The sequence below is a fragment of the Myotis davidii genome, unplaced genomic scaffold (assembly GCF_000327345.1).
Source record: "Myotis davidii unplaced genomic scaffold, ASM32734v1 scaffold46, whole genome shotgun sequence".
Classification (NCBI taxonomy): domain Eukaryota; kingdom Metazoa; phylum Chordata; class Mammalia; order Chiroptera; family Vespertilionidae; genus Myotis; species Myotis davidii.
Genome location: NW_006383006.1, coordinates 12,026,761 through 12,040,377, shown reverse-complemented (window position 1 = coordinate 12,040,377; position 13,617 = coordinate 12,026,761). Strand labels below are relative to the sequence as shown.

At 39.4% G+C, this 13,617-nt stretch overlaps 1 protein-coding gene across 1 annotated transcript in view; it reads right to left on the bottom strand.

The window, feature by feature from the left end:
* The window catches only part of RYR3 (ryanodine receptor 3), a 417,605-nt gene that overhangs the window by 133,683 nt on the left and 270,305 nt on the right, over positions 1-13,617 (bottom strand). The window contains 3 exon segments of the mRNA XM_015557536.1: positions 969-1,189; positions 3,417-3,586; positions 13,410-13,530. Of these exon segments, the coding sequence (XP_015413022.1) occupies positions 969-1,189; positions 3,417-3,586; positions 13,410-13,530 (512 nt within the window).

The following is a 13,617-nucleotide window of genomic DNA, read 5'->3' as shown; positions in this document are numbered from 1 at the left end:
AATTTTAATAAAGCATTTAAATAGGGGAAACTTTATTATATTTAAAATATAAGTGTGAGACTGCTTTTTAGTTTGATGTTCTAAAGAACCAATTGACTGTTTTTTTTTCCTAGGTGACCCTAGCCCCTCAATACATGGTCATCCCTTGTGTGATTAGGAAACAGCTTATTCAACAAGAATCGGGACCATACCTGGTCTGCGGGTTCTGTCTCCAGGACAACCTAAAGCAGAGGTTATCAACCTTGGCTGCATTATGGAATCACCTGGGAGCTTCAAAGGCTAGAGGTCTGGGTCCCAACCCTAAAGGTTGGATTTGGGGACGGAGGTGTGACCTGGGCACTGGGATATTAACCCAGTATTGCCCCAGGCAATTCTCATATGCAGTGGAGGTGGAAAACTGGCTTAAAGCAGGAGACCTGGTCCTGGGACCAGTGGCCACCAGACCCAGTGGAGTTTTCTGAGGACCCACAGCTCTTGGGTTGAGTTAAGCTTCTATTCTTGGTGGCTCTGATGCCTGTGTGCAGTGGTGAAACTCCCTGTCCTTACTCCCACTGGGACTTCTTCTCTTTGCTCCCAGGCCCTGAGGAGGTGGGCTGCTTTGATTCACTCTTACGGTCTGGCCTCTGTGTGAAGGTCCACTCAGAGGGAAAGCCTGTTTCTGGCTCTGATTTAGGAACTAAAACAGTAGTTCTTAATCTGAAAGACAGTCTCATCTCCGGGTCCACCAACCCTATGGGATAGAGCCTGAGTAGTGCCCCCCGCCCTCCTCACAGGGATCAAACAGAGCCTGGGGCAAATAGGGGGATGTTTGGGGTAGGGTTGGTGTATGACAAAGGCCTGGAAGCTTCCTCAGACTGGATTATCCAGCTTTTAGATTGTAATACAATTGAATGCAGCTGACATGGGTGCGTACACACAGGTGACATGGATGCGTATGCAGAGGTGAAACACATGGGAGGGGTACTTACTTGCAAATGGCAAGCAAACATTCTTCTATGGTGTCCCTCTGAGCTTTGGTGAGGGAACGTCCCTTGGACAGCCTGTATATTGTCTGCAGTGTTGAATCGATCAAAGAGGTGTAGTGCTCCGTTCCGGCAAAGAGACGGGCGCACCTTGTGAGGAGCGGGAGCACAGCAGAACATATGTACCTATTTAGCGCCAGTGCAGCCTCTGTGGTGCTTAGGGACACCTAGGAAAGGGTGTTGGGACATGGTTAATCTCTGGAAAGAGCAAGGCTTACCCCGTGTACCCAGCGCCCATCTAGTGGGCCAGGAAGCACACACATATATATCTACATATCACAGCAACAAAGTGAACAACTTTCTACCTTCTCAGCAGACTGATTTCTCTTTTGCATTTTAAATGAAAATGAAAGTCCTGCTAAAAATAAACAAACAGAAGAAAGCAAAGGCTGATCCACAAGTATCCGGCCTCCTCCAAGAATTCCAAACTCTTCAAATCAGGTGACGGCCAATCTAACCCAAACCCTTGATATTTGCAAAGTTCAACTACATTATTATCCCATTCTAGCTCTCTTTTTTAAATCACTTTAAGGAGACTCCTCTAGTGATTCGGAGATTAATAGTTGGGTGGAGGCCTCAGGAGCTCTCAAACTCACTGGTTTTGCAGCGAGACAGTAGAGGAGCTCTGACCCCTGTCACTTAATTTATGAACAATTCATAACTTGATAAATGACATGAGGGCAGACCTCAGAGGAATAAGTGTCCCAGGAGTAGAAATGTAGGACCTTCTCTAAAATGGTGTAATTCTCACACACAGTGTTCTCTCTTGTTCACTTAGACTGGATTCAGGGAGGGCTCACTTAGTGACATGAAATTTAGCAAAAGCATATTTAACTATCATCTGCAAAACTTAAAAAAAAACCCTGGAGATATCCAGAGATGAAATATTACCATTATTTTCTGTGATCATTGCAGTAATTATATTTGTAACTTGTGATTTGATAAACTGTACACATTCCTGGTGTTCCTCTTAATTATCAGAAGTTTGTCTCCTAGAAGCTTGAGTAATCATACTGAAAGAGCTAATCTTTCACATTTATCACTTTAATAGAGTTGTTAAAATGAGGAAGGACAGAGCTTTTATTATAGTGTCTTAAAAGTTTTCAGAAGAGAATGCATGAAAACGTGTGTGCTGAGGAACTGAATAGAAAATTTCTTTTGTAGATGGTGCTGAGGTAAGCAGGTGATCTGGACACCAAATGCTAGAATAGCATTTACTATTTATTTTGATGTATAAAAAAATCAAATGCTTTGATCAGGAACCTTAGGAATGTCCCACAAGTTTAAAAAATTATTATACTTAAATTATATTATATATAGAGAAAGCTGAACACAAAAGAAGTTGTCGGAAACATTGTTGTAATTATCCAAAAGGATCACATGCCCCGAACACCTTCATGGTTCTACCATCTCTTAATCCCAAGCCAGAGACAGGGGTGGAGCTCTCATTCAGATTGGGGACTGTACTGCTTCCAGTTCCAGGTCACCTCACCTATTTCTCAGCAATCCATTCCAATGGAATCCATTCCAGCTAAGGTATTGGCCACCTGACACCCATAACAAAACTTAGACTACTATCTCTGTTGGACACTAGGTGTGGAGCCTTTGAAAAACTTGATGACTGATCAAGAATACATGCTTCAGGCTCTTTAAAAACAAGCCTAAACTGGTGAAATGTTCTTAGACTTAAGCTGATTTAATTGTCTTTTCTCTTTGGACCCAGTACTCCTGGTGCACGGTGTCTCTACTTAGTCCTGACCTGGGGCATCAGGCAACTAAGCTCTTTAACTCCTGGGGCCTCCTGTCTTGCTGTCTGTTGATATTGGATGGCTCTACCCGACACTTGACTGCCAAACTTGGATTTGCCCATGGCCTCTTGTACTGACTTTGTCATGTTCTGAGCTCTAGACTATCCTGCCAGATGGCCAGTGCGTTCAGCCTCAGGTGTGACGTGGGAAGAGTATTTCCAACCTCTAATGCTGCCCACCAGCCCTTTTCATAAGCAACAGCCATACTTTCACATGAGGGTGATTTTGTCTTGCAGGAAACATTTGGTGAAATATAGAATTAGTCTGGGGGGTAGCAGGTAGAGGCCCTGATGCTGCTAAATACCCTATAATTCACAGGATTCCTCCCCACAACAAATAGTGCTGATGTTGAGAAACTTTGGAATAGAGAGAACTGGATTGAATATCTGAGGTCATGTTTACATGCATTCAAGTCTCTGGCCAATAAATTAAGAACTTCCATTACCTGGTGCCTCTGTTTTCTTATCCTTTAAAGCACACTACTAATATGTAATCAGCAAGTAGATTAAAAAGTGCTCACTTCTAAATCCAGTATTACTAATTTATTTACGATGGGAAATTTTTTTTTCTTATTTTAGTCACTTACTGTATCGAGAGAGGCAGAGGCTCTTAAATCAGGTAAAAATCCAACCTCTAGTAGGTGGAGCAGAAAAGTTTGATCCTTAATACCGTAGACACGGTCCAAGAAGAGCACCATGGAGGCCTTGTGGTCAGGGCAGAAGCTGGCTGCCATATCGGGCTCGCTGACAGACCCATCTGAAAGACACGCAGAGAATGTAATGCCCCCTCTTTTATTTTAACAGTCACAAAGGCAACACAGAGTTTGTTTATGACTTGTTCTACTAATAGGCAACAGGAATTTTGGAAACAATATAAAATTGTGCTGAGTCCAGCTTATACTGGCTTGGAAGAGCTGATTATTAAACTTTTAGGAATTTTGTGAGCCAGTTGTCAGACATGCTCATTATTATTTCTTCAAATAGGTTTTCTATTCCTTGCTCAATTTCCTCTCCTTCTGGTACCCCTATTATGCAAATGTTGTTTTGTTTTGTGTTGTCCCAAAGCTCCCTTAGGCTCTCCTCCTGCTTTTTAAGTTTTTTTTTTTTTTTTTCCCAGTGATTGCTCTACTTGGGTGTTTTTTTCTAGCTTGTCTTTTAGCTTGCTGATGCAGTCCTCAGCTTCTTCTAGTTTACTGTTGATACTTTCTATGGTGTTCTTTATTGCTGCTATGTCATTCTTCACTTTCTATTGGCTCTTCTTCCTGTCTTCTTGATTCTTACACATGTTGTTGAATTTGTCTTCCATTCTTTTCAGAGGCCTTATAACCATTGCTCTGAATTCTTTCTCTGACAAATTGCTTGCCTCCATTTCATTTACTTCCTTTTCTGGTGATTACTTCTTTTCTTTCGTATTGGGGTTGTTTCTTTGTCTTCTCATTTTAGCTGTTCTTTGTGGTTATTTCTATGTATTAGATCAAACTTCTATGTCACCCAGATTTTTTTGAGTTTGTCTTATATAGTCGATGTTTTGTGGGACTCAGTGGTGCAATCTTTCAGGTCTTCTGGGCTGGGTATTCTAGGGAGGGCCTCTACTTGGGATATTTGGGTTCTCTTGGTGTAGTTGGGTCTTGATTGTCCTGTTCATGGATGGAGTCTCCTCTAGGGTGTCTGGTTATGTGGCTCACTCTCTACCATGTTGACTGAACAGCACAAAATACAACTCAACAAGACATGACCCAAAGGGAACAAAACATGAATGTACTTATGACACCAATAACCCCAATAAAAGTAAACATCAGAGAAAAGGGAATTAGGAGAGAGAAAAGAAAATTAGGAGAGAGAAAAGAGAGCAACAATGATATTGAAAAAAGGAAAAAATGTAAGAGCGAAAAGAAAAAGAAAAAGAAAGTAGGAGAAAAAATATACATATATGGGCATAAAACACCAAGAAAAACAAACAGATAAACCAAAAAATGCAAACAACAAACACCCAGAACAAAAGGGCGGGGGCAGAATCTGCAGAGGCAGAGCTTATATCCAGAATGTAAGGTTAAGGAATTGAATGAATAAGGGAATGGGTATGGTTCAGTACAGAGGAAGTAGACAGAGAATTAATTGATAAGAAGAAAATTAAAACACAAAATAATCAATAAATAAAAAATAAAAAGATAAAACATTTTTTAAAAAATTTATCTATATATTCATCTATTTTGGAAAAGGAGAATAGAGGAGAGAACAGATAGACTTGAGTTTAGTAAGTGAAACTAATTAAGCATTTAGGAGAAGAAGAGAATAAGAGATGAGAGGAAAAACAAAAGCATAAAAAATTGGCTAGCAAAGAAAGAGAAAAGAGAAGGGTGCATGGACTTGGAGCAGGAAAGAAGAAATTAGATGTATGAGTAAGCCATAGTAGTGTGCACAATAAAATGCTTAGAAAAAGATATGAGTAAGCCAACAGAGACTACAATAATAACACGTCAATAAAGCAGATGAAGATCAATTTTTAATAAGGGGTAAAAAGGAGAGAGAAAAACATTCTCCAGGTGTCCTCTGTCCTTTCCAACCACAGATTGTCTCACCAGGTGTGTTTAATTTGCCAATTTTGGGTAGATGCTATTTGATTTATTTGTTCCTTCAATCTGCTCTGTGCGAAGACATAGGCCACATCCACCTATTTGGCCACCATTTTGACTCCCCCTTGACATGCTCATTATTAAAATAAAATTTACAATTAAGTCAATTATATATAAAAAAGATAACAAATACTCAAAATTCATTACTTCCTAATTATTCTCTTGAGGTTATTTATATCTATTGTATTTGTATGTTGGAATTACAATACAATGTTGTGCTATGTGCCAACTCTCTGCTCAGTGACATCACAGTGGTAACTTGAAATCGTCCATGGTGAGAGTATCTACATCACAGAAATGGGCAAATGCCAGGAGTGAGGGCTTGATTTTACTGTTTTATTGATTGAAGACATAAAGGGAGGGAGGAAATGTAAGGCAGAATAAATTTAGAAGTCTGTCATATCTATAGCTATTACATCACAAGTAGCAGCCAACTGAAGAAATCTTCCAGTATTTTAAAACTATTATCTGATTTAGGTGAAATTTAGATCAGATCATCCAATAATTCTAACCTCATCTTAATGAAGAAGTTCAAAGGTGAAGTGGGGAATACCACGAAGAAAATAAAAATTGCTTGACTTGGAGAATAAAGACAGGATTTTGAAATATGATAACAAAGAAAAACAGTCTTCCTCCTACACAGCCCTTAAATGATGAATCTCTAGTCAGAGCATATTTAAATACCATACTTCATGAGGCACCTTGAGAGCCACAAAGATTTCGTGCTATTTGGCCTAGAACCTCATTTAGCCCAGTGATCATTGCAGGGGACCGGGAGTGCCAGCAGGGGAGGGACATTCTGGACTGGAAGCCACCTGCTTCTCTTCTGAGCACTAGGGGAGCTGGATCTGATTTAACCTAGTGTGCTGAGAAACATTATTTTTGTGGTGTATCAGTAAGTTTTTTGTTCTCAAAAAGTTTGGGAAACACTGAGTTCAACATATTTTTTTTATCAAACATGTTCTCAGAGACTCTATAATCCAATGTGCTTGAGGAAGTTTTATAAAAATATGATATTTTTGAGAGTGATGTCACAACAATTGAGGAGTAGGAGATCCCAGTCTCTGTACCCCACAAAGATCAACAATTAGACAGCCACCCATGAACAGAAATAGCACTGGTAGAGCTCAGGAGTCCACTTGAGAAACTTCAGCAACCCAGTGGAACAAAACACCTGAGAATAACCGTCCAAAAAGGGAAGGAAGAGCAGAGCAGCTTTATCTTGTCTGCATCATCCCATGCCCCAGGCAGCACTGCTCAATGCCAAGAGCAAACGCCTCAGTGAGCAAGAGATCCCTGTGCTGGAAAAGGGGTGACGGGGGGAGCAATCAGCTCCTCCAACCTATTGGGGCACTACATGAAGGACCCACTTTGCTTTCATACTTGGTGAAAATCTGTCTTGTTACTAAAAATATCGCTGGACTTTCTGACTATTCTCATTGTTTTCATTTGTGAGTATATAGAGGTTAATATATTGGGCAGAGGACAGATGTAAGTTCAACAAGACTGACACTTGACTCAGTCCAAATAACTAACAATTACAATATCTTGTTTAATCAAAAGCTATATAGGACACACCTTGCCTTTCAGCACCTATCAGAAACTTATGAGAACTTTTTTTAGCGTGTCTTGTTTTGTACATGACAGTTTAGTTCCAGATATATCTCATCTCCAAACATTCATCCACCAGATTGCTCCAGAAACACCAGGCTGAATGAAAGAAACCTTTTCCTTCAACTGTATTCTCTAATGAACTTGAACCCTTTTGCACAGCCGAAGAGAGTTTATAATGGCAGAAAATGCTATAACAGCAGGTTACAAGTCAATTCTACGACTTCATTAAAACTTTTGTCATTTAATATTAAATTAGGTCAGAATGTGTAAGCATTTTTCAATATGGTTGATTAGGTTTTGAAAACTATTGTACCTAAGAGCCCTCTTTGTAGCTAAGCAATCTTCTTGAAGTATAGCAAAGTCTGACAGGCAGAATAGCTGGAGGCACGTTTAAATCCACAAGTACAAATGATTTACTCTGCTGGCAATTATGTAAAAAATAAAATAATTAATGGTAATTGTACTTACTAAATGGAGCTAGTCTGTTTTTTATTAACAGGCTTGTTTGTACTAAAAAATAACATCATCATCACCTTGAACAAGACCTTTAAAACACTGAATATTCACAGGGAGCAGAAGCAGACGGGGTCTACTTCAGACTATTTGGAATTCTCCTCCAGTTATGTCCATTCTTCTGTAATTTAAGTACAGCATTTAACACAGTAAGCTGATGTTAGAGATGGTTAAGAATAAGAAAGATGGTTAAGAGTAAGAAAGATAGGCTACTTGTATCAGCCACACAGCAGGAGCCAAGGTAGTCCCCGGTGACCTGCTCTGCAGAGAACCTCAGCAGCTTTGGTCACTGACTAAGCCAACAGCCAGCACAGCCACCACAAAACCCTGGCACATTTCACAGGTTTTCCATGTTTTCAGATGACCAGATGCCAAAATCTCCCTTCACTCCCACCCCTCTCATTGCTAGAACCCAAGATCTGCACTGGCAGCCTCTGCTGCTGTGTAACTTCAAGATGCCAGCTTAGATACCTCAGCAGATACCCATTGCCATCTGTGCATGGGAACAGACTCCCATCGCTGGCCTTTATTGCCATGCATATATGGCGAGGCCCTGCAGCCATGGGAGTGAAAACTGACAACCAGGGCTGCCATAGCTGCTTGTGGGCCCAGCTCCGGCCCTGTCTCCTATCAGTGGCCTGCACTGCTATAGCTAGCACCTTAATAAACATTTTTCAAATTGATTTCAGAGAGGAAGGAAGAGGAAGAGAGAGAGAGAGAGAGAGAGAGAGAGAGAGAGAGAGAGAAAGAAAAAACAAAGACAGAGAGGAAAGGAGAGGGAGAGAGAGAGATAGAAACATCAATAATGAGAAGGAATCATTGATTGGTTGCCTCCTGCACGCCACCACTGGGGATTGAACCTGCAACCCAGACATGTACCCTGACCACAGAATGGAAAGGTGACCTCCTGGTTCATAGGTAGAAATTCAACCCCTGAGCCACACCAGCTGGGCTGTAGCTAGCACCTTTAGTGGTGAACTTGTACACAATTGGCCAGAGTCTTGTCACTGGCCTCCACTACTATGCACCTGTGGCAAGACTCTGACACCACAGAAATGCACACTGACAGCTATGGTCCCCACAGCTGCTAGTGCATCTATAGGTGGCTCCTTTTTTTTGATGCTGGCTGTGGCCATTGCCACTATGTGTGCGTATGCAACTGCTCTGTGCCACTATACCTGTAGCTGGTCCCTGCAGCTGAGTGCATGTCACTGGCTCTGACAATCACCACTGCCTGCCCTATCTCTAGTTGCTAGACCCAGACGATATTAAGGACCTCAACAGCTCTTTCAGTCATTGAGGATTCCTGGCAGCTCTTACCAAGGACCATGCAGTTGTCAATGTTGTGGACTCCAGTGTCCCTGAGTTGACAAGACATCACCCCTCCCCCAAGACCCAAAGCTGCTACACACCCCTGCACTTGGCATCCTGCTTCACTACACCTGGGGCCACAGCACACTCCAAAGTGCTCCACCCACAGGTGAAAGTTTTTCCTTACCAAAGTCAGTCCATGAAGTCTGGAAGAGATGACTGATTTTTCAAATGTTCAGATAACTATGCAAAGCTGAAGGTATCACAAAAAATAAGGAAACATGACACCACAAAGAGACACAATAAACTTCTTGTAACTGACCCTAAAGAAATGAAAATACATGAATTGCCTGATAATTTCAAATAATTATTTTAAATGCTCAGAGAGCTACAGGAGAACACAGAAAAGCAATTTAATGAAACAATATGAGAAATTCAACAAAGAGATAGAAAATATAAAAACATAAAAACAACTAAAAATTTTGGAACTGAAGAATATAATGATTGAATGAATGAATTCAATAGAACACTTTGACAGCACACAAATAAGCAGGAAGATCAGTAAGCTCAAAGAAAGATCATTTAAAATTATTCAGTAAGAGGAACACAAATAAAAAAAAGAATAAAAAGGAATGAAAAAACACTAATGGGAAACCATTAAGAAAAAACAATCTACATATCACTGGAGTCCCCGAGGGGAAGAAAGGGAAAAGAGATAGAAACCTTAAAAAAATAATTGCTGAGAACTTCTCAAACCTGGAGAGGTATGTGATGTCTAAGTACATGAGGAGAATAAGTCACCCCAAAATTTCAATCCCAAATGATCTTCTCCAAGATACACTATAATAAAACTGTCTAAAATCAAAGACAAAGAAAGAATTTTAAAAGCAGCAGGAGAAAAAATAATTTCTCATACAAGGGAAGCCCCCCTCTATAAGACTATGAGCAGATTTCTCAGCAGAAACTTGCAGACCAGGAGAGAGTTGGATGATGTATTCAAAGTGATGAAAGAGAAAAACTTCAACCAAGAATATTTGAACTAACAGAGTTGGTCCCTTACATAAAATGATATATAACAATGCAATACAGCTAGCCATCCCCATCTACAGATTTCCAACTGTGGATAAAAAATACTGTCTTTGATCCATTGTTGGTTGGATCCATGGATGCAAAAGCAATGGATACAGAGGACCAATTATACATTTATTGAAAAAAATCCATGTATATGTAGATCCAGACAGTTCAAACCTGTCTTGTTCATGGGTCAATTGTACATGCAACATTTCTTTAAAAAATACTAGCATACCATTAAAAGGATCATGCACCAGGGTCAAGTGGGATTCATCCTTGCATGCAAGGATGGTTCAATATACACAAATCAATAAATGTGATATATCACATTAATAGGATGAAAGACAAAAATCACATGATCATTTAACCAGTTACAAAAAAGCATTTGATAAAATTCAACATTTTTTCATGATAAAAATTCTCAACTAATTAGGTACAGAAGACATAATAAAAGCCATACTTCAACATAATAAAAGCCATATAGACAAACCCACAAAGCTTATCTCTAGGATTAGAGTCAAGGCAGGGATGCCCACTATTACCATTCCTATTCAACATAGTACTGGAAATCCTAGTTAGTACAATTAGGTAAGAAAAAAGAAATAAAAGGCATACAAATTTAAAAGTAAAATTATCTCTGATGATGACATGATTTTGTATATTGAGAATTCTAGTCTCCACTAAGAATTGTTAGGACAAATAAACACATTCAGTAAAGTTTCAGGATACAAAACCAATATACAACATTTAGTTGTGTTTCTATACTCTAACAATGAAGTAAGTGAAAAAGAATTAAAAAAATAATATTTACAAAAGTATCAAAACCAATAAAATATCTAGAAATAAATTTAACTAAGGAAGTAAAATATTTATACACCCCAAATTTTAAGACATTGATGAAATAAATTGAAGAAGACATGAGTAAATGGAAAGAAATCCTATGTTCATGGATCTAAAGAGTTAATATTGTTTAAATGTCCATAATAATACCTGAAGCAATCTATAGATTCAATGCAATCCCTACAAAATTCCAATGTCCCAGAAATAGAAAAACAATCCTAAAATTTGTGTGGTTTGGCAAAATACCCTGAATAGCCAAAGCAATCTTGAGAAAGAACAAAGCTGGAGGCACCACATTTCCTGATTTCAAACTATATTAAAAAGCTACAGTAATCAAAACAGTACATTATTGGTATAAAAGCAGACATATAGATCAAAGGACAGAATTGAGAGCTAAGAAAAAAGCTATACATACAAAGTCAAGAAAGATCCAACAAGGGAACCAAGAATACTCAATGGGGAAAGGACAGTCTCTACAATAAATGTTGCTGGAAAATTATATTCACATGCAAAAGAATAAAATTAACCCCTGTCTTACGCCATTCACAAAAGTTAACTCAGAATAGGTTAAGAAAACTTAAGACCTGAAACATAAAACTCCTAGAAGAAAACATAGTCTTAAATTCCTTGACATTGATCTTGGTGATGATTTTTTGGCTACAACACCAAAAACACAGATAATAAAAGCAAAAATCAACAGGTGAGACTCCATAAAAACACACACAACACACACCACAAAAAACTTCTGCACAGCAAAAGTAACAATAAACAAAATAAAAAGGCAACCTGTGTAATAGGAGAAAATATTTGCAGACCATAGATCTGACAAGGAGTTAATATCCACCCCCCCCCCAAAAAAAATAATAAGGAACATACAATGAAATAGCAAAAAAGCAAGTATGGTAATTCAATTAAAAATGGGAAAAAGACCTGAATAGAAATTTTCCCAAAGAAGACACAAAAATGACTCTCCAGGTACATGAAAAGATGCTCAACATCGCTAATTATCAGGGAATTATGAATTATACAAATCAAAACCACAAGATATCACCTCATACTTGTTATAATGGCTATTATAAAAAAACACAAAGGCTAACACATGCTAGTGAGGATGTGGATTGTTGTACACTGTTGATGGGAATGTAATCTGGTACAGCCACTATGGAAAATAGCATGGAGGTTCCTCTAAAAATTAAAAATAGAACGTCCATATGATCCCACGGATGGGTATATATTAAAGGAAATAAAGTTATTATCTTGAAAATATCTACCCCCTTATGTCCATTGTGGTATTATTTACAATAGCCAAGATTTGGAAATAACCAAGCATCATTGATGGATAAATGGATATAGAAAATGTGACACACACATACTGGAATATTGAGCCATAAAAAAGAATAAAATCCTGCCATTTGCAACAGTTTGGCTGGACTTTGAGGGCATTATGCTAAGTGACATAAGTCAGACAGAGAAAGGAATTACTGTGTGATCTCATATATGAGAACCTAAAAACACTGAACTTATAGAAACAGAGAGTAGAATGATAGTTATTGGATTGGGGTGGTGGGAAAAATGGGCAGATGTTGGTCAAAGAGTTAACAACTTTCAGTTATCAGATGAGTAAGTTCTGGGGATCTAATGTACAGCAAGGTGATTATAGTAAATACTGTATTGTATATTTGAAAGCTGCTATGGGAGTAGAACAAAAGAATAACAACAATAACAACAACAACAAAGGTAATTATGGGAGGTGACGGATGTATTAATTAACCTTATTGTGGTAAACATTTTGCAATATACAAGTGCATCAAATCATCACATTGCATACCTTAAACTTATATGATGTTATATATCACTCATATCTCAATAAAGCTGAAAAAATGTGACACATTCTATAGCATTTCCCAAACTTACTTGACCCCAAACTCCTTGTACACCAGTTAATATCTTCTACAAAAATGTTCCATAGAACACCAGTTTAGGAAACTATAACAGTCAGAGATAGCATTATCTTTTCAATTCCTCCATCTGTTGGATGAAATTGCCTGGATAGCAGGTGGAGTGAGGAGAAACTGAAGGCTTCTGGGAGAATATACATGTTGCAAAGTTAACATGGATGATTGCCAAATGTCACAAGTTGCATTGGGGAAAATCTGTTTATGCTCCATGGACATGAGGTACATAGATCGCACTGTGGCAGAAGGGAGCCTGTTCAAGCCCTATTGCTGCCCCCGGTGGCTGCACAATGTGGGGGATGTGGAGGCAGAGAAAGAAGGCAATGGTGAGAGCTTTCACTGGTTCCATTCCATCAGCCTCCTTGTAGAGGGTTAGAGTGCTTCTGGGACTGTGAGATCTGAACTGTCCATATCTATGGGATGTATAGGAGTCTCTGACATGGAAGCAGAGGAGAGAACAGCCAGCGGGAGCCAGGAGGATAGGAGAGAATTCATTAGCAGAAAAGGAGCAAGACCTTCCCTGGTGCTGCCTGCCCTGCAAGTAGGAGCATGGAGGGACTGCACCGGAAGACAGAGGCCTGAACCCGAGAGAGTGGCCCCCAGCGGGGACTGGCAGCACTCAACCCTGAGCTGCTTCTCTTACCTTTGTTCAGGGAGGGCAGTTTCAAGGGGATGCTGATGATCCCAACCAAGTCCTCAGTGGGAACAAGGGAGCGTAGGATTGACCTGATCCGGATGGCTTCCCCTTTTCCTGTCTGGATAAGCTGCAATGCAGGGTTAGAGTATAAGATAAAGGACGTTCCCACACCCTCGTTCCATCCCCCTCCACATATCTGGCAGTGAAATGGTTC